Here is a 23487-nt window from a genome sequence, read left to right as displayed (position 1 = left end):
TGACAGTGCAATCCAAAGTTATTAAATGCTTTAATCTACATCGTTAACTACTAAAAAAATTTAAGGGGGGGGGGGGGGCATGGCCCAATGCCCCCCCTGCGTACGCTAGTGGTTATAGGTAGGCTACACCTGCATACCTGTTCATCACCATGTGTCGCTTTTTTGCTGCTTGACTCGGAAAGTAGGCACAAATAAACTACCGTACCGTACTCGTAAGTGTTACGGTACGTAACGTCTTATTTTTTTCTCACTTTTTGTTTTAAATTTATAAAAGTTTTATTAAGGTGTTGCGACCGTGCTGCAGTGCTTCCACTTTCAAATTTTCAATTTCCCTAAATTTAGTGTACAGCTTGCTTAAATTTCCCTAAATTAAACCTTGAAATTCCCTAGCAATTTCCCTAAAAAAAAAGAACAAATATGTGTTGGAAAAAACATTAAAAAAAAAAACAGGTTTCTATATGTAGCGTCAGTAGCGACAGATAAAAAAAACAACGAATGATAGATATAATATTATTTAAATGCAGCAAAAGCTAAAAATGGCCCCTAGTCCCCAGCAGCCCTTAGATGGGCAAGGGGTGCGAAGAATCTCTGGGTTCCGAGAAAACAAAAAAACATTGAAAAAAGATTATGGTGTTAGAATCGGATGCTGGAATGTGGGAAGTTTGTGTGGTAAAGGAACTGAAATATGTGAAGAACTAAGAAAAAGAAGGGTGGATATATGTTGCCTAGAGGAAGTAAGATGGAGGGGACAGTCAGCGCGGTTTTTAGGTGTCAATGGGAGGATATATACGTTATGGTGGTCAGGAAATAACACAGGAATCGGTGGTGTTGGTTTCTTGGTAAAAGAGGAATTGTGTGAGAAAGTAATAATCAATCAATCAATCACTGGTTTATTTTTTTCTCAAATTATCACGACAAATACATTGGTACATTACATAGAAGTGAGAGAGGCAGGAAGCGAAAGACCTTATGAGGTCACCAAGTCAGCTTCCACCCCGGCGGCAGTACCGTATTTTACAAAAAGATACTACCAATGAAAATTATACTGAAAACACTTAGAGAAAATAATGAAACGTTGAATAAGGTTACAATCGCAATGTGGGGGTTAGTAAATGCAAGCCAAAACATGAGAAGATTGTATATGAACATAACATAAAAAAACAAAACAAAAACAGAGAAATCAAACAAAACACAAATTAGATCCCAAAAGTTGTCAGACATGTCAGATCAATTTCACTGAAAAATACACAACAGAGTTGCATTTAGCAAGAGTAACAACCGACCAAGTGCGTTTGATATTGCTTTTTGAATGAAAAGGGAGACAAACATTTAATTTCTGAAGGAACCTTACCCCATGCTTGGGGTCCCAAGTACTGTAGCATTTTTTGCCCGGAGTTATTATTAGTTCTGGGTAAGAAATATTGGGATTTTATCTTGTGGCGAGTATTATGTTGATGGATATTATTTAAATCATTAAAATAAGCACTAAAACAATCAGGTAGAAGTCCATTTTTATATTTGTGCATGAAATTGGCATACTCAATTTCAATTAAGTCATTAAGCTTGGGAACATCAAATTTAACATATAATAAATTTACAGAGGCATGTCTAGGGTAAAATAAACATGCTCTAAGAGCTTTATTTTGAATAACTTCTATGGGATGTAAAATAGATTTATCAGCCCTACCCCAATTTATTAATGAATATTGTAAATGAGATTGAAAAAGAGCAAAATAAACAACACGCAATGTACTAAGTGGTACAAAATGTCTGAGCTTATATAAAATTCCACAAGTTTTATTTAGCTTTGTGCGAAGACAAGTTAAATGTGATTTCCATGATAGCTTGTTGTCAAGGGTAACACCAAGATATTTAATTGAATCTACTTGTTGAATAGGATTTCCATTAATACTTAATTGAAAGGATTTGGCTTTGAAAGGATTTTTACATATTATCATGTATGCAGTTTTTGAATAGTTAATTGACAGCTTATTTTGTCTCATCCAAATATCGACAAATTTCATTTCTTTATTTACTCTTTTTTGAAGGCAAGTTAAGTCTTTATCTGTCATATGTAAATTGGTGTCATCAGCAAATAATGTTGTTTTAAAATTTGTTGCATTTGGTAAGTCATTCACATATAACAGAAAGAGTAATGGCCCTAAAACAGAGCCTTGAGGGACACCACATTTTACCTGTTCAAAGTCAGATGTATTTCCAAGTATTTTAGTACATTGTTGTCTATTAGATAAGTAGGAATTTAAAAGACTCAGAACTTTACCTCGAAGGCCATAATTGTAAAGTTTGCTTAGTAAGATTTTATGATCTACAGTATCAAAGGCTTTGCTTAAATCCAGAAAAATTGAGCATGTGAATTCCTTTTGATTCATGGCAGATAACAGTTCATCATATATTCTTGTTGTGGCTAGTGAAGTGGAGTCATTACTTTTAAAGCCATGCTGGCATGTAGACAAAATGTTATGTTTGTTGAGAAATTTATTAATTCTTTGATATAGAATTTTTTCAAAGATTTTAGAGAATGTCGACAGTAAAGAAATTGGTCGAAAATCAGTTAAGGCTTTGGGATGAGGGTGTTTTGGTACTGGAGTGATTTGTGATAGTTTTAGACAATCTGGATAAACTTCTTGAGCAATGCATTTGTTGAATAGTTTGACCAGGACAGGAGTAATGACACATTTAGCTAATTTAACAGTTTTAGTGGAGACACCATCCAAACCAGGAGCTGTTTTTGTCTTCATGCCATTGATACAATCAGAGATTTCGCTTTCATCAATATCTTCAAAAGCAAATGATTTTAATTGACTTTTTATATCACTACGTGGATGTACTGATGGTATTTTAGCTGCCATTTTTGTTCCTATTTCAGTTAGAAGTTAGAAGAAGGAGTGACAGAGTGATGACAATGGTACTTGCTTTTGAAGAGGAGGTAGTGAGGCTAATCTGTGCATATGCACCTCAAAGTGGTAGGGATTACTTAGAAAAAGAAAGTTTTTATGATGTTTTGGCAGAGGAATGGGATTTACGGAGTTCAAAAGAGTTGGTGTTTGGATTAGGAGATTTTAATGGACATGTTGGAAAACAAGCAAATGGGTTCGAGGGCATTCATGGAGGGTATGGTTTTGAGGAGAGAAACATGGAAGGAAGAATGCTACTTGAATTTTGTGATGAAAGGAAACTTTGTATTGCCAACACATGGTTTAAAAAGAAAGAGAAAAGGAAGGTGACTTACAGCTCAGGAGGACATGAGTCGGAAATTGATTTTATTGTGGTTGGGCAGGAACAGAGAAAGTACTTGAAGAATGTGAAAGTAATTCCGTTGGAGTTGCAGCATAGACTAGTAGTAGGAGACTTAAATATGAAAAAAGTGAAGAAAGAACGAGTTTTTGTGAGAAATGTGTGGAAACTGGAGGAAAAAGAAACGAGAATTAAGTTTGTGAAAAGAGCAAAAGAGCTGGTAAACATGAGTGCGCAGGACTTGTGGGCTTCATTTCAGAAAGGTGTCCTAGCAGCATGTGATGAAGTATGTGGGAAAAAGAAAGTGAGGAGGGATCGTGGAGACACATGGTGGTGGGATGAAGAGGTGAAGCATGCGATTTCACAGAAAAGAGATGCATACAAGCAGTGGCGCAAAAATGGGTCAGAAGAGAATAAAAAGAAGTATAAGAGTATGAAAAAGAAGGCAAAGAGGGTTGTTGCAAGAGCTATGAAGAATGGTGCTGAGGAGGAACTTAATAAAATGGGGGAAAGCCAAAACAAAGTATTCAGACTCATAAAGCAAATGAAAAAGGATGGGAATGATATTGTAGGGGGAAGATGTATAAGGAGTGGAGATGGGAAGTTGCATTACAGCCCGGAAAGCAGAGGAGAAGTGTGGAAGGAACATATGGAAAATGTTATGAATAAGGAGAATGTATGGGATCATATGACAGAGGTTGATCTGGTGGAGGGTCCAGTGGGAAAGGTTACTCGTGATGAAGTGGTGGAGGCAATGGGGCAAATGAAACTGCATAAAGCAGCTGGTCCATCAGAAGTGAGCGTAGAGATGATAAAAGCAAGTGGAGAGTTGGGAATTGAAGTAATGCTACAACTTAGCCAAAGGGTATCAGATGGAGAGGGAATGCCGGAGGAGTGGAAGCATAGTACTCTTGTTCCATTGTTCAAGAGAAAAGGGGATGTGAGAAGTTGCAGTGCATATAGAGGTGTAAAACTACTAGAGCATGGAATGAAAATTGTGGAGCGAATACTAGAAAAGAGGTTGAGAACATTGGTGAAATTAAATGATATGCAGTTTGGATTTATGCCAGGAAAAGGTACAGTGGATGCTCTGTTTATATTGAGAAGAATGCAGGAGGAATACCGAGAGAAGCAGAGAAAACTATATATGTGTTTCGTCGACTTAGAAAAGGCATTTGACAGAGTACCAAGGAAAGTGATGGAGTGGGCAATGAGGAAAAGAGGTATACCGGAGGGATTAGTGAGAGCTGTGATGTCTATGTATGAGGATGCAAGAACAAAAGTGAGAGTTGGATCAAATTATTCAAACGAGTTTTTTGTGAAGGTTGGTGTACACCAAGGATCAGTTTTGTCACCTCTGATATTTGCTATTGTGGTTGACGTTGTAACTGAAGGAGTGAGGGAGGGCTTATTGAGTGAAATTTTGTATGCAGACGACCTGGTCTTGACAAGTAATAGTATGGAGGGACTGGAGAGAAAGTTTGAGAAATGGAAAGAAGCATTTGAAACCAAGGGTATGAAGGTGAATCTTGAAAAAACAAAAGTGATGGTGAGTGGAGCAGAAGGAACAGTTGCTGAGAGCAAAGTAGATCCCTGTGGAATATGTGGCAAGAGAGTGATGAGAAATTCAATGCAATGCAAGGAATGTGGAAAGTGGGTACATGCAAGATGTGCTAATGTCAAGAGAGCCGCAACAAGATTGGCGAAGTGTTTTGTTTGTGGGAAATGCAGTAAAGGAAGGAATGAAGTGGAAGGCCATGATGATGAGTTCTGCCATGGCATAGAAACAGTGACAGACTTCTGTTATCTGGGTGATCGGATAAATGGAAGTGGTGGATGTGAAGCAGCGGTGACAACAAGGGCAAGATTGGGCTGGGCAAAGTTCAGGGAATGTGGGGAAATGTTGTATGGCAGAAAATTCTCACTAAGGATGAAAGGGAAAGTATATCGGAGCTGTGTGCGGCCTGCAATGCTATATGGTAGTGAGACATGGATATTGAGAGAGAGTGAACTGGCAATCCTGAGAAGAACGGAAAGGTCAATGGTGAGAGCAATGTGTGGGGTGAAAACGAGAAGGGAAAAAAGGACTGAAGAATTGTTGGATATGCTAGAGATGAGAGAGACCATAGACCAACTGGCAAGGGCAAATGGAGTAAGATGGTATGGACATGTGATAAGGAGGGAGGAAGGAAGTTTTCTTAGAAAGGCACTAGATCTAAAGGTGGATGGGAAGAGGAAACGCGGTCGTCCAAGAAGAACGTGGAAACAACAAGTGAAGGATGAATTTAAAAAAGTCGGACTGAAGGAGGAAGATGCAAGGGACAGGGTGTAATGGAGAAAAGGGATTAAAACAATTGCTGCGCGGAAACAATCGGCCACCCCCACTAGTGGGGAACAAACCGACGATGGATTATGATGATGATGAGATACACATGAGAACTTGATAAGCACACAAAAAATGGCAAAAATTGAAACAACAAAAGAATCTTGCTCAATCAACAGAAATTTCTAAAATTATCCAATTGTTTTTGGATCAGCTACTTCCACAATTATGCATTTACAAAATTACAATATACGCAATTACAAACCAGCCAAAATTTTGTTCTGAGTTCTCTTTAATCTGTCTGTTGCGAGAATAGCACGGTACAATTATACACAATATGATTATGAATAAGATAGCACCACAGCAATCTAGATACCAAATAAAAAGTTACAACAAAATATAAGTGATACTTAAACAAACACGTTTTCAAAGATGGGCTACCTAAAATACAATTTGAACTTTTGAAGGCACTTCGCAGCAGCCAGCTTGAATAAATTCTATACCTTAGCGAATCAGTGCAAGGTAATTTAAATTTTCAACTTTGTTGACTCCTGGCCTGAAAATTTCCTTAGTAATTTCAGTGTTTCAAAATAAAATTGAAAACCTAAATTTAAAGCTTATTTAATAATAATAATAATAACAATATTTATATAGCGCCACATCCACAGTCAAACTATGCTCCTGGGCGCTGTACATGACAATGGTGATAATTAATACGGTACATTCAGTCATAATGTTCATTGAAATAGAACGTTTTCAAGCGAGCTTTGAATTCATTTAAATTTTCAGCTTCTTTCACACAAATAGACAAACAGTTCCAGCAACTGGCAGCAACAACTGGGAAAGTACGAGAATTAGAATATAAGTTTTTTCAAGAATTAGCAACCAAATTCTACTTTATAAAAAAAAATTGATGTCGTTTTGTAAAATTTAAATTTCCCTGAATATTTCCCTAAAACAAGCAATTCCCTAAAAATTTCCCTACAGCCAAAAATTTACTGCAAATTCCCTAAAAGTGGAAACACTGCCGTGCTGTTACGGCCAATCTCTATACAAATCAAACGTCATATAAAACCGTTCAGGTCTACTGAATCTTACGTCATGGAATTTTTCTTAAAAATGAGCCAAAATTGCACCATCGTTCGTAAGACTTGTGTCAAACCTGTTTAAACATGAAATATTGCATCATCACCTTTGAACACCTGTTTGAATTGCGTGACAATGTCTTTCACTATTACGTCACAGTACTGCGTACGTGAGTTTGAGATATTGCAATGTATTCTGGTCATTCGTAAAATGGTTGCTTGAAAGTTGGTCAAATATTTAACTGTTTGCTTAGTGCTTGCTAGCTGGACAAAAATTCCGTCTTTATCCAAGTAATCTGTTCTGTAGTGACAAGTTTTAGTGGTGTACGGCGTTGCATTCCATTTTCGACAGCCAGGTGGCTAATTTTACAGAAATAAAATTTTGAATAGACGTTTCAAAGGAGTGTTTCTTTTTCGGTCATTACATGCAGACGAACGATTCGGGAATCTTATGTTACAATTTTCCCACGAAGAGATTATGATTTACCGCTGTGACCACGTGCCACATTTTAAATTGATAGTCCTGCTATGGTATCAAGCATGTTATAACGTCTGCGTTTTGTCGCTTCTACTTTCTCTAGATCTCTGCCATGTTTGTCATATATTGTTTTTCGTTGTCTTCTTCTTCTTCGTTTGAACCTTGTTCTTCGCCACTTCAAGGGTCGAGGGGCTCTGCCTTTTACCACCCTTGGGCAGTGGCGGCGACGCGGTCTAGATGTTTGGGCAGGTGTCGAGCAGCCATTTTTCGTTGTGATGGTCAAAAATAAAAACAAACTGAACTCCACTGATCTGAATGGATTGTTGAGTTAGTCTTTTGGAGAAGTGGGCAAAGGGAGGAAAAAGTGATTGTTGTTTCTGGTTGATGTTGAGTAGGCTACCAATTGTTATTAAACTGAAATCTATAATGCTAAATATTTCTTTCTATGTCATGTGAAAGTTTGGGTGATATCATAGATATCTTATATCTTATATATAGGCTATATAAGATATCTATGGTGATATTAAATTGTAATGTAGTTGCAAACTAGTCTTTTTACACTTTTGAGGATTATTGTTTTATTAACCATATTATTGCTACTGCTGCTTGCAGCATAAGCCATTTGATATTACAGCTAAGCCTATATGCGGTTTATGTATAGCCTACCTACTGTAGTAGTATGAAGCAGTTTATGCTACTAACATGGATAACTAAAACTAGGTCGACCACGTTTGGTTACATAGCCTAGCCTATATAGCCTACTTTGTTCTGTTACCGTGCATAAACTTTTGTTTGGTATTAATTTGCATTTTTTTTGTGTTGCAGACTTGGTGGTAGATGCAGTCATATTAGGCTACTGCATTGCTATACAATTCAATTCAATTCAATTCAATTTATTTTTCTTTGTCAGAATGCAAAAGAAATGATATTGAGAAAAAGAAATACAGTAACAAAACTAACAAAAGGAAAAGGTGGCAAAACCTTAATGGTTTAAGACGTGCGTGAAAGGATCTAATATTGCGGTATATGCATCAATAAATATAGTCAAGCACGGCCACCAAACCTGATACTTTAAAATAAGTTGAGGAATTAGTTAAGAATCAGTCGCCTCCTCGTTCCTGGAACAACTGGAGCGCCAATTCTTAAAGCAATGAGAACACGACTGAACCCAACATCACAAAAACAAACTAATATACACAGTTACACACACATATTGAAATTATATAACGGACTATCAAAACAAGGACTATTTACAGATTTCATACAGAAATAAAGTGTTCGCAGCAACGATATTAAGTAGCCTATATATTGTAGAACAAATACATAATATGGCAGCTCATTATCAAGATAAAATAGTTAAAAAAACTTTGTTTTTTAAATTAATTTCCTGCGCATGTAAGAGCATAATAAGCATGATGATATAGTAGCGTGTTTTTGGTATTTCTAATAAGAGTTGAATCATCTTTGATAGCGTCAGTGAGGGATGGAGTGTTTTTGGTATCGCTAATGAGAGGTGGAGACTCTTTGGTAGCGCCGATGAAGGATGTAGTGTCTGAGTTGTTTCATGCATCTTTTCCAAACCAACCTAAATAATAATCTTACGAAAAGTCAAGCGATCCTCTGAACGAACATAATAGCTTATAATAATCAGGGGAGTAGTTAGATGCAAGCTGGTAGTAACTTAGTGATATATTCTTATCTGGCAAATATTAAATTATGCAATACGGTATAGTAGCTTATTCATGGAAGAGTAAAGATAGTAATCATCATCCTTATCCGGTCGGGTGTAATATATAAGATATACGTATAGTAAGATATGTTAATGTATAATATAGTAATATATGATATGTAGGATAAATTTACAAAAGTGGCATTTGGAAAGGCATGCTATACCAGGATATGGTGCAACAATCAATAATACAGTCAGATAATTAAAGAGTTACAGCATAGGTTGTTAGAGGTTAATTTTCAAAACGCAAGTGCTTTTTCAGGTTACTGCAAAATATTGAAAAGGTTTCAATTTCAGTGATGGTTTTCGGGAGATGGTTCCACACTTTAACTCCACTAAACTGAATGGATTGTTGAGTCAAGCTTTTGGAGAAGTAGGGGAGGAAAAAGTGATTGTTGCTTCTGGTTGATATTGAGTGCAAATTGTTATTAAGTTGAAATAGAGAATTAAAGCATTGGGGTAAGTGATTGTGTTTGAGTTTGAACATAAATTTTGCAGTTTCTATTGTGTATAGTTCGTCAATTGTGAAGAAATTATGGGATTCAGAGTGATTTGATTCATGTTTTGCAATCATTTTTATAAATTTGTCGCAAATCTTTTGAAGCTTTTTTAAAACAGTTACATGACCATGCTTCCATACACTTATGCAATACCGGAGATTGCTTTCAATTAAGGAATGGTAAAGGCAAATCAAATTGTTGGTGTTTAGGTAGGGCTTAACCTTGCAGATAACTCCAAAGTTTTTGCGAAGTTTTTGCAGTAAAGATAGCATGTGGGGTTTCCATGACAAGTCTTCGCTCAGCAAAATGCCCAGAAAACTAATAGTGTTGACACGTTCAATGGGTTGATTGCATATTGATACAAGATGAAAGATTGAAAATGATACAAGATGCATCATTTTCACATTCGTGATGTAAAAATGATTCCAGGAGCTTTATCCTGCACCAGCACAGAGCAACAGTGGCACAAACCAAGAGGCGATGCCATTTTTGCAGAACCAGTCACAAATTACATCTTTACAAAAGCGGAGACCGCCCGGACCAAACAGAGGGTGAAAAGTACCATCACGTCACGCAGATTCGATGCCAGATGAAATGAACTTAAACGTCCCTTGCTTGAAAGCGAAATTGAAGCCTTTGCAGCATGCTATGCTTCAAATGCACCATTTTCCTACCTTTTGAAACATCATGATGCATCAAATGAAGACATGCTTGTACATGGGCTTACAGGAAGCACATCGTCGGCTGCGTAGCCGAGTGGTGAGAACGTCTGCGCGACGTTCGAAAGGACGTGGATTCGACACCACTCCAGAGCACGCGGCTGTGTCTCGGCAAAGACACTTAGGCTAGTGGCAAGACAAAACCAGGGGAGCAGCTGACTCGAAGACTATATGTCACTTCGCTGCTTCCTGTCGTCTGTTGCATCACATCTGTGATTGCAGTGTACTGTATGTTATCGCAATGGGCGCAAATAAAAACAAGACGATTATTATTATTAGCCTACATGCTCTTGAGAAGGCAATAACTTCGCAGTCTCAATCAGCTTTATGGCACAATAGCCGAAAACGACAACTAACCTCCCCAAATTTTGGAAAAATTATTAAGCGGAAGACTACCGTAGGCTACTTCCTTTTTAAAATCAATTTTTAAACCACCAATGCTACACCATGTTCCAGCTGTTCGCCACGGTTTGACAAAGGAGAAGCATGCAGTCCGGTTATATCGCGAAGAGATGAAAAAACAACTAAACAGAGACGTAGCCTAGAGATGTTTGACAGCAGCCTAATAGTCAATCCTGGGTTAAATTTTTTTGGAGGTTCCCAGATGGAAAAGTGTTTGACAAGTACAAAACCGGGAAAATTTTTGGACTGTTGGAAGTGAAGTGTCAATTTAAATATAGAAACAACTGTGTGCAAGAGGCAGCTCTTAATGATGACTTTTGTCTCCATTTCGTTGTTGATGAACTAAAACTGAAAAGTACACACAACTAACTTAGGCTACTTCTATTAAATTCAGGGGAAAATATAAGCCCTCAGTGGTCTGCCTTGGTGTGACTTAGTTGTCTATACTTCAAAGTCTTTATTTATTGAGCGAATACACTTCGATATAATGTTCTGGACTGCAAAAATGGTGCCTTCCCTTGCAAACTTTTATTTTAGTTTTGCGTTACCATATTTGGCTGAATAATTGTTTTTATGGTGATAATGTAACCTATTCTGTGTTCATGACTTAAAAATAAATCAGAAAGATGGTGTTAAACTGGTTTTAATATGAACGGAACAATCTGTGCAGTAGGCTACTGTAGTTTGTCTAGATTTTCAGCGCAAGCTTCAACCCGTCACGGTCTGTTGGTTCACCGTGGAATCCCTCTATTGATCCTCTGAAATTCCCTTTTTTCTCAGTCGGAAATCCCTCAAAATTTCTTCATAGGCGAGGTTATTTTTGACGTTACTTAAGTTGAAAAAGGTGCCAATGCAACTTTAAAGTTATTATAATCTCAGTTAAAGCTATTTTAATCTCAATTTTTTTCAGTAGCACCAGTATGTCGAAGCAACATTGTTTTAGCCCATTACAACAGTAGGCTACACAAAACAGCACATATATTCAAATAATTATAAAGTAACCCACCTTTAGGTCTAGCTAAGAAGTCGAAATCAAAATTACAAGAACCTCGAGTAGTTATTATTGCCTCGCACATTGACAAGGCGTGTGTGCAAGTTCCAGATCGTTATCTGTTGCACTTTCAGCGTCTTTTTCAGCGATGTTCTAGGCCTTACCCTACATTACAAGCAAACTACAAAAAGAATCCAAGCGATACCACAGCTTCAGTTCAGATTGGTTTTTATTTCTGACCATCACAACGAAACCAATATATGCCAAACATAGGAGAGGTTTAGAAAGAAGTAGAAGCGACAAAGCGCGAATGTTATAACGTGCTGGATACTGGAACAAACAAACGAAAACAGTATAATCACTAATCAGTTTAAAACATGACACGGTCGCAACACTTCAATGATGACCGTGTTACCACAGCTTGTTATTCCTTTCCAAATGAGATTCGATAGAAAGGTTGCAGGACGTAAAGGTCGAACTTTGGCTTTGGGGTGATATTTGAACCTGAAATTGTTTTTTCTTGCATTTGTTTTCAAATCTGTAATGAGAACAAACTCTCTCTGAGTCTGAACCTGCTGAGAACAAGTAGATTAATCACCTCTGCAAGAACTGACTTTAGGTCGAGCTAGGAGCGCACAATATGATACAAGTATATCACTACGATGTGTAATATAATTCGGTTTCACATCACACAGAAATATAATGAACATCTTGTGGACTAAACTAGACGTATTAACATGACACGTTATCCAGAAGGAAATCGCTATTTTCAACTTCACATACTTTATATTCATCTTCACATGAAACAAAAAGCAATGGAACAAAATACAGGAAACTATGCGAGTCGTGTGAAAGTTCGCTTTGGCTGATCCTCTTTATGCAGCTGACCAGGTTACGATAATAAACAAATTAACGAATACGTCCAAAGGTGTTTTACAGTGTTAAGCCTAGTTCGTCACGATCGCCTAGGTTGACTGGGTATGCATTACTATTACATTCGCATCGTAAACTATCACGAAAAAGCATTCTGAACGCCATGAACAAATATCAACAGTGGATGATCATCCACCACTACCAGGAGTCGAACACGGAAGTTGGCATCACAGTTCGTTTGTTGAATTTTCAGGAAAATGTAAAAGCAGCAGCAACCCTATCAACGACAACAAGCTATAAATCACATTCAATTGAGTTTGCTTTGTTGCGTCATGAACACGTATATCGGGTCACAATAGTGGGTCATTGTAATAATCCAACATAAACATGCAAGATCTAATGTTTAGTTTTCTATGGAGGTTCGCACATTTACATAACAGACGCACGATCATAACGTTTACAAAGGCGTGCACTATGTAGCTGAAGCAGAGCTCTTCAATTCTTTGCCATCGCGGAACCCCCTATTTCTATAGTTTTTGTCACAGAACCCCCACTAAAATAACAATAACATTCTTGTTTATGCCATAACAACGAACAAGTGACGCAACTATCAATGTTTCTTTGTCGCTTATTGACTGCACTCAAGCAAGAAATTAATTTGTCTAAACAAAAACAAAACGAGAAACCCTTTAAATTTACGAAACTCCACTACACGTACCGCGGAACCCTGTTGAAAAAAACTGATCTAAACATACCAAGGACTTAGTAGCATCCGGGAGCCTTCAAGTGACTCGACTGTTTTCGGTGCTAAATTGCAATCATGATAAATTCTGCGGGGATATTTTATTTTACGTGCTCAATGTGGGAATTTTTCAAATTTTCTTTTTTACATATGCTGTACAAACTCCAGCATTTGATGAAGCAAAATACCGTCTTACTGTCACGTGTGATGCAAGAGGATGGAAAGCAGTCGAAGCAAAGTTGTGTTGCCGATGGTCATTTTCGGCCTGGCTGTCCCGGATGGAAAAGTGAATTTAGGAGTCACTTTGTTTTCGTTTTATCAACTTCGAAACATAATTAATGAATCTGTCTTCCAGCTTTTGGACTTTGACCTAAAAGCGATTCATTACGTCATAAACAACACACACGACTGCTAGGCAATATATGGACGGTCAGCAAACAAAGAAAAACAGCAACGCACACGAGAATCTACATAAAATGTCACAAAGCTGTTGCATAATCAACAGTAGAGCTGGTAAAAAGAAGGTCTACCTACTGATAAATAAACTACTTTATATAATTTTTAACTAGCGTGAAGAAATTAAGACTACATTGTGATATAACATTAGCAACTCACTATTCTGCAATAAACATATATCACACAGTAAATATACACCATACAGTAGTTAATAAATAGAAGAAACCGATAGCGGGAGCACAAGGGAAAAGAAGGAAGACAAAACTGCATCGCCCTGAGAGCATAAGTGTGTGACAAGGGTTGATAAGAAAGTTGTTATCTTGTTAAGGTCCAAGACTGTGGCATTTATAATGAAGTGGAAATATCAAACCTTCTGGACTTTGAATACATAGGAGGGAAAAAGTTCGAAGTGCAGAATCAATCAACAAACCACCAGGAAAGATCACACAGTGAACATTCTCAATAAATAGATGAAACCGACACCACTAAGCGCAGGGGGGAAAGAAGCGCAGGGGGAAAGAAGCGCAGGATCAACAGATTCTAAAAGTTCAAATGAAATTAAATTGTATGCCCTCGGACAGATGCACAAACGTTTGTGCAAAGCCGCTACCGGTGTTGAGGAATCGAATAGAAGAAATTACCGAACAAACCACATCATTAAGTTGCTCATGCAGATCAGGTCTCTCATGATTAACATCAACCCAAGTTTCACGCCTGATTGAACAGCCAATTGATGATGATAGTTCAATTATGTAATAACAATCTATATTGTTCCGTGTCATTGCCTCCCATAAAGTCAATGCGAGCCTCTCACCTTGATTGGCTGTTTGTTTATCGCTCATTGTTCACTTCACAAAATCTGAATAGTTAAAATATCATCATTATCATTTAATGATGATAGCAGCCATACAGTATTCTGTGACGAAATCCTAACATTGACGTGAGGGTGCGTCGTACCGTTAGTGTTGGTGAGCTTAAATACCTCGCCACCACATCACATGACTGTGTTGACGAACTGGGTGAGAAGTTGACGAACATCGCGAAAAGACCTCAAAGGTTGCTTCAAACAAGCAAAGATGAGCAGCGCGGCCACGTTCAGCGAGCGTCACAGTCTGAACCAAGGTTGGATTTAAAGATTGGTTTAGATTGTGTCACGGAAAATCACTTTGCGCCGAAACAAAACGTGATGTGAAAAATTGCAAAACAATAATATTAATTACAAAGCTTTAAAAACGAATATATACGTAGTATCAAAATGTGTACCAAAGTCACCATCGCTTACTACACCCCTGCTAAGTTATGGCTAGCGTTGTTTGCAATGATGGTGGAGGAAACTGAAATATAAACTTATCGTCATCAGGTCAATGCCTGTGCGGCCCAGAGCACTTGAAGCGCTATTGAGTAGAACTCAATGGGTTCCCCATCAGAACACAAATGAGTTAACAGACTTGTCATCAGAGCCTACTTTCTCATATTGGTAGTTTTTGCCACGACGGGTTCCAGTTTGTCTTCTCATGTCGCCTCCTTTCACAACATACGCCACCACCTGCAAGCAAAACAATGGATCACACACATCGACTGATATTTGTGCAGTTTTCTTGGATATTTAGTTCTTGTAGCTTCTCTTAAAGTCTAAATTACCTACTGGGGTTCATGGGACCAAAAGAATAGCATTAGATATATTCAAATCCGCTCTGTTGGACATTGAGCAGTGAGCACTCTTCCTGTAATTATTAAAACCCTTTATTGTTTAAGATAGTATGGGCAATTGGGCATGTGCTTAGGAAGGAGGAAAAAGTTTTCTTTGAACGGCATTGACTTGAAGGTAGATGGGAAGAGGAAACGGGGACGTCCAAAAAGAACAGGTGATGAATGAGGCAGACAAAGTCGGACAGAAGCAGTGATGTACGCGCATACAAAAAACATTGGCGCCGTCAGCGTAAACGCAAACGTTCGAAAAACCATACGCCGTATGCGTCAACGTAACTTGTAAAAAAAGTTGGCGGCGTCAGCGCATACACTAGCGTAAGCTCATTTTGTTTGCTAGGTGCCAAACATTCACACGGCAGGAAACCACTCGAAACAAACAAGTTTTATTTTGAATTTCCACGAAGATACACAAGCACCTGAAAGTGTTCATCTGACATTTTGCTGTGTTTTGTTTCCAATATGTCTTTGCCCATTGAAAACATTCTTTCAACTGCAGCGCTGGAAGGTAGGCTATTGGCGTGTTGTAGCGAAAAAATACATTAAAAAGTATGCGTTGACGCTATGCGCTAAAAAACCGCAAAAACTTTACGGCGTAGCCTCAAGCGCAAACTATCCAAAAAAATGTGGCCGCAAGCGTTAGCGTAAACAAAAAGTCTACGCCGCAAGTATGCGGCGTAGAATTTGCGGCGTATACGTACATCTCTGGACAGAAGTAACAAGCTACAATGGACAGCACAAGATGGAGAATAGGAGTGAAGGCAATTGCTGCGAGAAAAGAATCGGCAACTCTCACTAGCACTGATGGAACAAACCTCGGTCACTTTTTGCAACTCCGGCTCAGATATGATAGTGGCTCTGACCCGGAGCCGGAGGTTTGTGAGCCAACGGTATGTGTGGCTGTGGTCAAGTTTATAACCTTGGATAAATCCAATTTAATGTATCATTGTGGTACTGCAGTGACGCAAAAATACACAGTGACACATGTTGACTGTAACATTGGGTAAATGTACATGTAACATTCAAAATGGGTTCAAGGAAGTCAAACAAAATTCTTCAATATCTTCAAAACAATATTACATAAGGTGGATGCTGGATAGAAAACATGGCCAAATTTGAAATCTTAAATGTTTACTCCTAAATAAACCCCTTTAAAGCACTGTAAGCATTGCCATAAAGCACCTTCTTTAAAAGTGCCTGATTATCGCTTCACTGCTTGATGAGAGTAGTGTCCCAACAACCAGGGCCGTTGAGAGAATAATTTGGGCTCGGTTGCAATGAGTCTCTCAGGCCCCAAATCAGGCCACTTCTAAGAAAAACGCACCATATGCAAAAAATACCAGGTGGTTTCTTCCCGGGTGCCTAAATTCATCCCGGGTCCAAAAAGTACCATCTGGACCTCCCTGTCAATGCTACTGTCAACAACCGCTTCGTTAAACATTAGATATCAACAAAGGTCGGTAGCTCCGGCCTCCCACCAATATGTTGCCTCCGGTGCATAACTGCTCACTGGTAGGGACAAAACGGAATTTGAATAATGATGTAATGTTAGATCCAGCAGTGGCATAACTGGCTGATGATGATGGCTGTATAATTGTATATATCCGATGTAGTATGTACACTTGTACAGTTGTACACATGTGCAATTGTGCGCATGCAACCACCGAAGAACAACTACCTTAAACTTTCAGAAAGGATTTGTGCCTGACGGCGAGTAACGAGTATCCACCATCAATCAACTTCGGTACAACTTTAACAAACATATCACTTATTGAAAAGTTGTAAGAACCGAAGTCTAAAATTCACCTTTCGTCTGTTTTGATACAAAATGTAGAGGATCACTGACAGCACCAACACAACCATGAAGTAAGTGAAGACCCCTGGACCTGCAAACAGAAGTATTGCCGTTGGGAAGTCGGCAATTTTTTGCTTCACTTGAAATGTTAGCCCAGACAGCAAAATCTGTCATTTTTAATTCTACATTAGTTCAACGTCTGCAATGTTGAATCATTGTAAAGATGACAGATTTTGCTGTCTGGGGTCGCAACTAATAACAATCTCACTCTGTAACCACAGAATTTATATAATACAGAATTGTGCAATAATAATTCATGTTTCAAAACCAGCCAGTTGGTTGGAAAATTCGCAGCACACGCATATTCAATCCTAGCAGAGTCCCACACCAAAAATTAGAGGGATACTATTTTTTACGATATTAATTATGAAATTAGCGGGTAGTGCAATTGCAATTGGAGCAAATGCAAGCCTATTCTGCTACAGTTACCTTGGTAAAAAAGTATCGCCGCTAGACTCGCTACTAGACTTGCTAGACAGCTAGAGTATTAAATAAACCATTACTATAACCACTGGCACTACGGCTACTAACAAGAAAGCATGTAACTGTCTACCACTGGATACAATTAATTGAAAATAAGAAACATCTCACCTGTGTTATCGTATTCATCTTCCACTGGATACAGGTTGCTTTCATTATTGTTCACTGTTTGTTTTGGGCCAGATTCATCACCAGCTCCCGTTTGTTTTGGGTCAGATTCATCACCAGTTCCGGTTTGTTTTGGGTCAGATTCATCACCAGCTCCCGTTTGTTTTGGGTCAGATTCATCACCAGTTCCTGTTTGTTTTTGGTCAGATTCATCATCATTTCCGGTTTGTTTTGGGTCAGATTCATCACCAGTTCCAGTTTGTTTTGGGTCAGATTCATCACCAGTTCCCGTTTGTTTTGGGCCAGTACCATCACCAGTTCCCGTTTGTTTTGGGTCAGATTCGTCACCAGTTCCCATTTGTTTTTGGTCAGATTCATCATCAGTTCCGATTTGTTTTGGGTTAGATTCATCACCAGTTCCGGTTTGTTTTGGGTCAGATTCATCACCAGTTCCCATTTGTTTTGGGCCAGTACCATTACCAGTTCCCGTTTGTTTTGGGTCATCATCACCAGTTCCCGTTTGTTTTGGGTCAGATTCATCACCAATTCCCATTTGTTTTGGGTCAGATTCATCACCAGTTCCTGTTTGTTTTGGGTCAGGTTTATCATCAGTTCCGGTTTGTTTTGAACCAGGTTCATCACTAGTTCCGGTTTGCTTTGGGCCAGATTCATCACCAGTTTCCGTTTGTTTAGGGTCAGATTCATCACCAGTTCCGGTTTGTTTTGGGCCAGAATCATCACCAGTTCCCATTTGTTTTGGGTCAGATTCATCACCAGTTCCTGTTTGTTTTGGGTCAGATTTATCACCAGTTACCATTTGTTTTGGGTCAGATTCGTCACCAGTTCCCATTTGTTTTTTGTCAGATTCATCACCAGTTGCGATTTGTTTTGGGTCCGATTCATCACCAGTTCCCAATTGTTTTAAGCCAGGTTTATCACCAGTTCCGGTTTGTTTTAGGTCAGATTCATTACCAGTTCCCATTTGTTTCGGGTCAGATTCATCACCAGTTCCTGTTTGATTTGGGTCAGATTCATCACCAGTTCCGGTTTGTTTTGGGTCAGATTCATCACCAGTTCCTGTTTGTTTTGGGTCAGATTTATCACCAGTTCCGGTTTGTTTTGGGCCAGATTCATCACCAGTTCCTGTTTGTTTTGGGTCAGATTCATTACCAGTTCCCATTTGTTTCGGGTCAGATTCATCACCAGTTCCTGTTTGTTTTGGGTCAGATTCATCACCAGTTCCGGTTTGTTTTGGGTCAGATTCATCACCAGTTCCTGTTTGTTTTGGGTCAGATTTATCACCAGTTCCGGTTTGTTTTGGGCCAGATTCATCACCAGTTCCTGTTTGTTTTGGGTCAGATTCATCACCAGTTCCGGTTTGTTTTGGGTCAGATTCATCGCCAGTTCCCGTTTGTTTTGGGTCAGATTCATCACCAGTTCCTGTTTGTTTTGGGTCAGATTTATCACCAGTTCCCGTTTGTTTTGGGTCAGATTCATCACCAGTTCCCGTTTGTTTTGGGTCAGATTCATCACCAGTTCCCGTTTGTTGTTGGTCAGATTCATCACCAGTTTGCTTCGGGTCAGATTCATCACCAGTTCCCGTTTGTTTTGGGTGAGGTTCTTCACCAGTACCAGTTTGTTTTGGGCCAGGTTCATCACCAGTTCCGGTTTGCTTTGGGTCAGGTTCATCACCAGTTCCGGTTTGTTTTGGGCCAACTCCTGAATCATTTTCATTTGCACCACTTTTTTTAACAGTTCCAGTGTGGTTCAGCTCACTTTCATTGACATTTTCACTCTCTTTACCAAGTGCAGTTTGTGTTGTGATGCTTTCATTTTCAGCTTCATTTTTTCTTACGCCATTATTTCTTTCAATATCAAGTTGCTTTGATGGATGAGCTAGTTGCAGGTTCCCATCACTGTCTTGGACAAGGGAAACTTTTTTATCAGAACCGGCAACATTCGGATGGTTAGTTTTAACATCCGATGGAGGGATAGAAATTGCAGCAGTCTATAAAATAAAAATAATGAATATCCAACATTTTGTTAACCAAAGAAAAATGAGCATGGCAGTTAGGCCTCTGAATCAGTAGGCATGGATTCAATTATAATATTATTTTAATGAGCGAATCCATAAATAAATTTTGGCAGAAAGACTTCCTTGTGGTATTTTTTGATTAAAAATGCATGGAGAGTCAGCAGAGCCCTATTTATGGCATACGCAATTATGCATTTTGCTGTAGCCTACTACTGTAGAGCATCATTAGTGTCTTATTCAACTAGAATCTATTGAGCTTGTTACAAAGTATGATAATACATTTCCATGATAAGTATGATACTAAATAGTTTTAACAAGACTTTGTTACTATTATCACCATGTTATATTTTAAACTATACTTAAACTTCACTCTATCAATCTCGGTAACAGGCCATGCGTCAAAAGCCTCTACAAGTATGCAAAACTACCACGAATACCTTATCAAGGCTTGTCAGTCCTGGGATAAAGATTCAAAACCAACCATAGCCTCAAAAACAATATTTACAATATACATGCAAATAGCCACTGAGCTTATATATGTTTATCATATCAAGTCTCGAAATTCACGGCGAACATGTCCGCCGTCACAGCATAGGACATCCATAGGAAGTACCACCTAGATCGGTCATACAGTATTTGTCCGCCGAGAAATAACACAGGAACTAGCGTCTAGCGATACAAATCGTCATTGTATACCATGTACAATTGTTGCGAGAATACAATTTCCTGCACATTCTAGCGCGCATCTAGAAAATGTGAATACTGCATTCCTTAACTTCCATTCAAGCAAGAAAACTTTCAATTTTTACGTTGCTTTGACGATTGATGACATTGAATCAGCGTCACATTAACAAAGGTGAATTCTTCACTAAGAATCAATGGGAATAGCGGTACTTCTATAATAATCAGCGCAATTTAGTTTAAGTTTTACGTCACAATGTCTGGCTTTGATCTTCGAGTAATATTGATAAGGCAAGGTCGGTTACAAAATTAGATTATACGAGTAGGCTATTACAGCAAGATGTAGCAAAATTTGTTAAGTTTTGGTAGGCTATTACAGTAAGATAGAAAAGGCCTAGGGAAAATTTACTTTCGCTCACATGACACGCAAAAATAAACCTAAAGAAAAAAAGCCTAGTGATACTTTATTGTACAGCAGAAAATAGTGGCGTTAGTGTAGAAGTTTTCTGACTCGTGCCCAGAGCATTGCTACGCAAAAAGCCACACGACCTTGTACGATGGAAGTTAACCAGTTATGTGGTGTATTGGGCAGCTACACGGCGCTTTGATTGTTCAAGCGCACATCGTTGGTCTGATGAAAGCCTTTCAGAGTGACTTCGCTGAAATTTTAAAAAGCCTTCTCTAAACCGCAGCTATGCTAATATAGTTCTCAAACGGCAAAGAATTATCAAAATAAAGTGTTTAAACATGATGATGTTAAAACTGGTGTGTCTGCCCTGAAACTTAATTTGTCCACCGAGATAGCTATTCAAGATCATACACGTTTGTCCGCCATCAACAAAAACAAATTTTGAGGCCTGTCACATAGGCGCCGACTCCGGGGGGCGGCGCCCCCCGTGAATTTAGCTTGGGGTGGCTGCCCCCCGCAAATTATTTTTAAAAAAATCTTAAATCAAATGTTTCCAAGTTCAGATTAGCGTTAGTTTGACCTTCATTGCGGATCGATCTCAATTAAAAGATCTACTTGTTGCAACAAGAACGCTGCTCCTAAGATAACAAAAGAAACAGAAGTACGGTAGCTGATAAACGCCAGCATGGTGCCGTTGAAGCATAGTAACAATGATTGAAAAACGTTTTTCTTGATTTCTTCCGCTTTGTTTTTTCTTAGGAGTGTCAATGACGAGGTGCGGTTTGCTGTTTGCTCAGTTTAGTATCTACGCGTATTAAGAGCTATAGTTCAAAGTGACCAGCATATAATTCGAAGTAGCCTACAGGCCTCGAAATTCGTTTTTGTTGACGGCAGACAAACGTGTCCGGTCTGAGCAGCTATCTCGGCGGACAAATCAAGTCTCACGGCGGACACATCAGTTTTAGCCGTCGATCGTCATGCTTAATCACTTTATCTTGATAATAATTCTTCGCACGATTTTAGAGGCTTTTTAAAAAATCAGTAAAGTCACTCTGAAAGGCTTTCATCAGACCAACGACTTGCGCTTGAAGAGTCAAAGCGCCGTGTAGCTGGTCAATACGTCACATAACTGATTAACTTCCATCGAACAAGGTCGTGTGGCTTATTACATCACAATGCTCTGGGCAGGAGTCGGAAAATTTCTTCACCAACGCTACTATTTTCTGCTGTGCAAAGTTTCACAGGCTTTCTTCTCCTAAGTTTAGTTTTGCTTGTCATGTGAGCGAAAGTGAATTTTCCTTGGGTCTTTTCTGTCTTGCTGTTATACCAAAACTTAACAAATTTTGTTGCATCTTGCTGTAATAGCCTACTCGTATAATCTAATTTAGTAACCAACCTTGCCGTATCATTATTACTCGGAGATCAAAGTCAGACATTGTGACGTAAAACTTGAACTAAATTGCGCGTGATTAGTGTAGGAGTACCTGTACTCCTATCGATTCTTAGCGAAGAATTCACCTTTTTTACGCTGATTCAATGTCATCAATCGTTGAAGCAACGTAAAAATCGAAAGTTTTCCTCCTTGAATAGAAGCTAAGGGATACAGTATTCAAATTTTGTAGATGCGCGCTAGAATGCGCTGGAAAATATATTATTGCAACAATTGTTCGTGCTATGCAATGACGATTTGTATCGCTAGTTCCTGTGTTATTTCTCGGCGGACAAATATGACCGATCTAGATGGTACTTCCCGCGGACATCACATGCTGTGACGGCGGACATGTCCGCCGTGAATTTCGAGGCCTGAGCCTACATTATAAAGCTTGGCGATATACAATGGCAGATAGACGCAAACAAACATCAGCATTTTGAATGTAAGCAATCGGTCGGCTAGAAACTTTGCCCCCCGGCAATTTTCAAAACCCGGCGCCTATGGCCTGTTATATATATTGTGTATAGAGAGAGAGATGTTTGTTTAGTTGCCTTTCTAATACGAGTCGAGAAAAAGAAACACAATTACATAAAAATATATATCATAGTAGTACATAATAGTACCTGTATATATATACTGTACAAAGTGTACAGTACAGTAGTACACAAACCATGTTACTGTATTCATGCTAGCTGATGCTCACCTGAACAACCAATGAGAGCTGAGCCACGTCATACACAATGCAACACAACAACAAAAAAACATGAAACTTCATCATTTATTAAAGATGTGCTGTTTTAAAATTTAACAACTTTAGAAATGCAATGTTTTTGTTATACCACTAACTAGGTGCACATTTTTAACAACTAAATAAACAATTCAGGTTGTTAGTATCTACATTGTGAAGTAAACTATTTAAATGAGCACTATGCAAAAGTAATCTTGTAGTTTGTCAACCATGAAAAAATTACATAAAATATCACAAAAAAAACACAACTACAATCTAGCCAATTTAAATTTAATTATTTCTAGTTAGATTTTAGGAAGCGGCTACTTTTCCACACTTGTCGCCATGGTTACAATCAGGTGTTGCCGGAGTTAGGATTAAAGTTAGGAAGGATTAAGGTAAGGGTTAGAGTTAGAAATAAGATTAGGGTTTTGATCTTTGTCCGGGACTAAAAAAAATTTCCAAAATACAAGTTTTTGTTTTCCACATCTTTAAACTTT

General features: G+C 38.5%; 1 protein-coding gene across 4 annotated transcripts; it reads right to left on the bottom strand.

The window, feature by feature from the left end:
• Positions 1 to 11699: 11699 nt before the first annotated feature.
• Positions 11700 to 23090, bottom strand: LOC145783376 (uncharacterized). Of its 4 annotated transcripts, XM_082595232.1 has the most exons (6): positions 22964 to 23090; positions 17707 to 19711; positions 17067 to 17146; positions 15019 to 15099; positions 14368 to 14412; positions 11700 to 13467 (listed from the first exon to the last, which is right to left on the bottom strand). In XM_082595232.1, the coding sequence occupies exons 1-5, from the start codon at positions 23036 to 23038 to the stop codon at positions 14404 to 14406; spliced, it is 2250 nt and encodes a 749-aa protein (XP_082451358.1). In that variant the 5' UTR covers positions 23039 to 23090; the 3' UTR covers positions 11700 to 13467; positions 14368 to 14403. The 4 variants fall into 4 exon arrangements, 3 of the variants coding, with proteins under 3 accessions (XP_082451358.1, XP_082451357.1, XP_082451356.1); XR_014290925.1 differs by having other exon boundaries at positions 14368 to 15099; XM_082595231.1 differs by having other exon boundaries at positions 11700 to 14412.
• Positions 23091 to 23487: the final 397 nt, after the last annotated feature.

This window comes from Aplidium turbinatum, chromosome 14 (assembly GCF_918807975.1).
Source record: "Aplidium turbinatum chromosome 14, kaAplTurb1.1, whole genome shotgun sequence".
Taxonomy (NCBI): domain Eukaryota; kingdom Metazoa; phylum Chordata; class Ascidiacea; order Aplousobranchia; family Polyclinidae; genus Aplidium; species Aplidium turbinatum.
The sequence above is the reverse complement of the archived record's forward strand: the minus strand, read 5'-3'. Positions and strand labels throughout refer to the sequence as shown.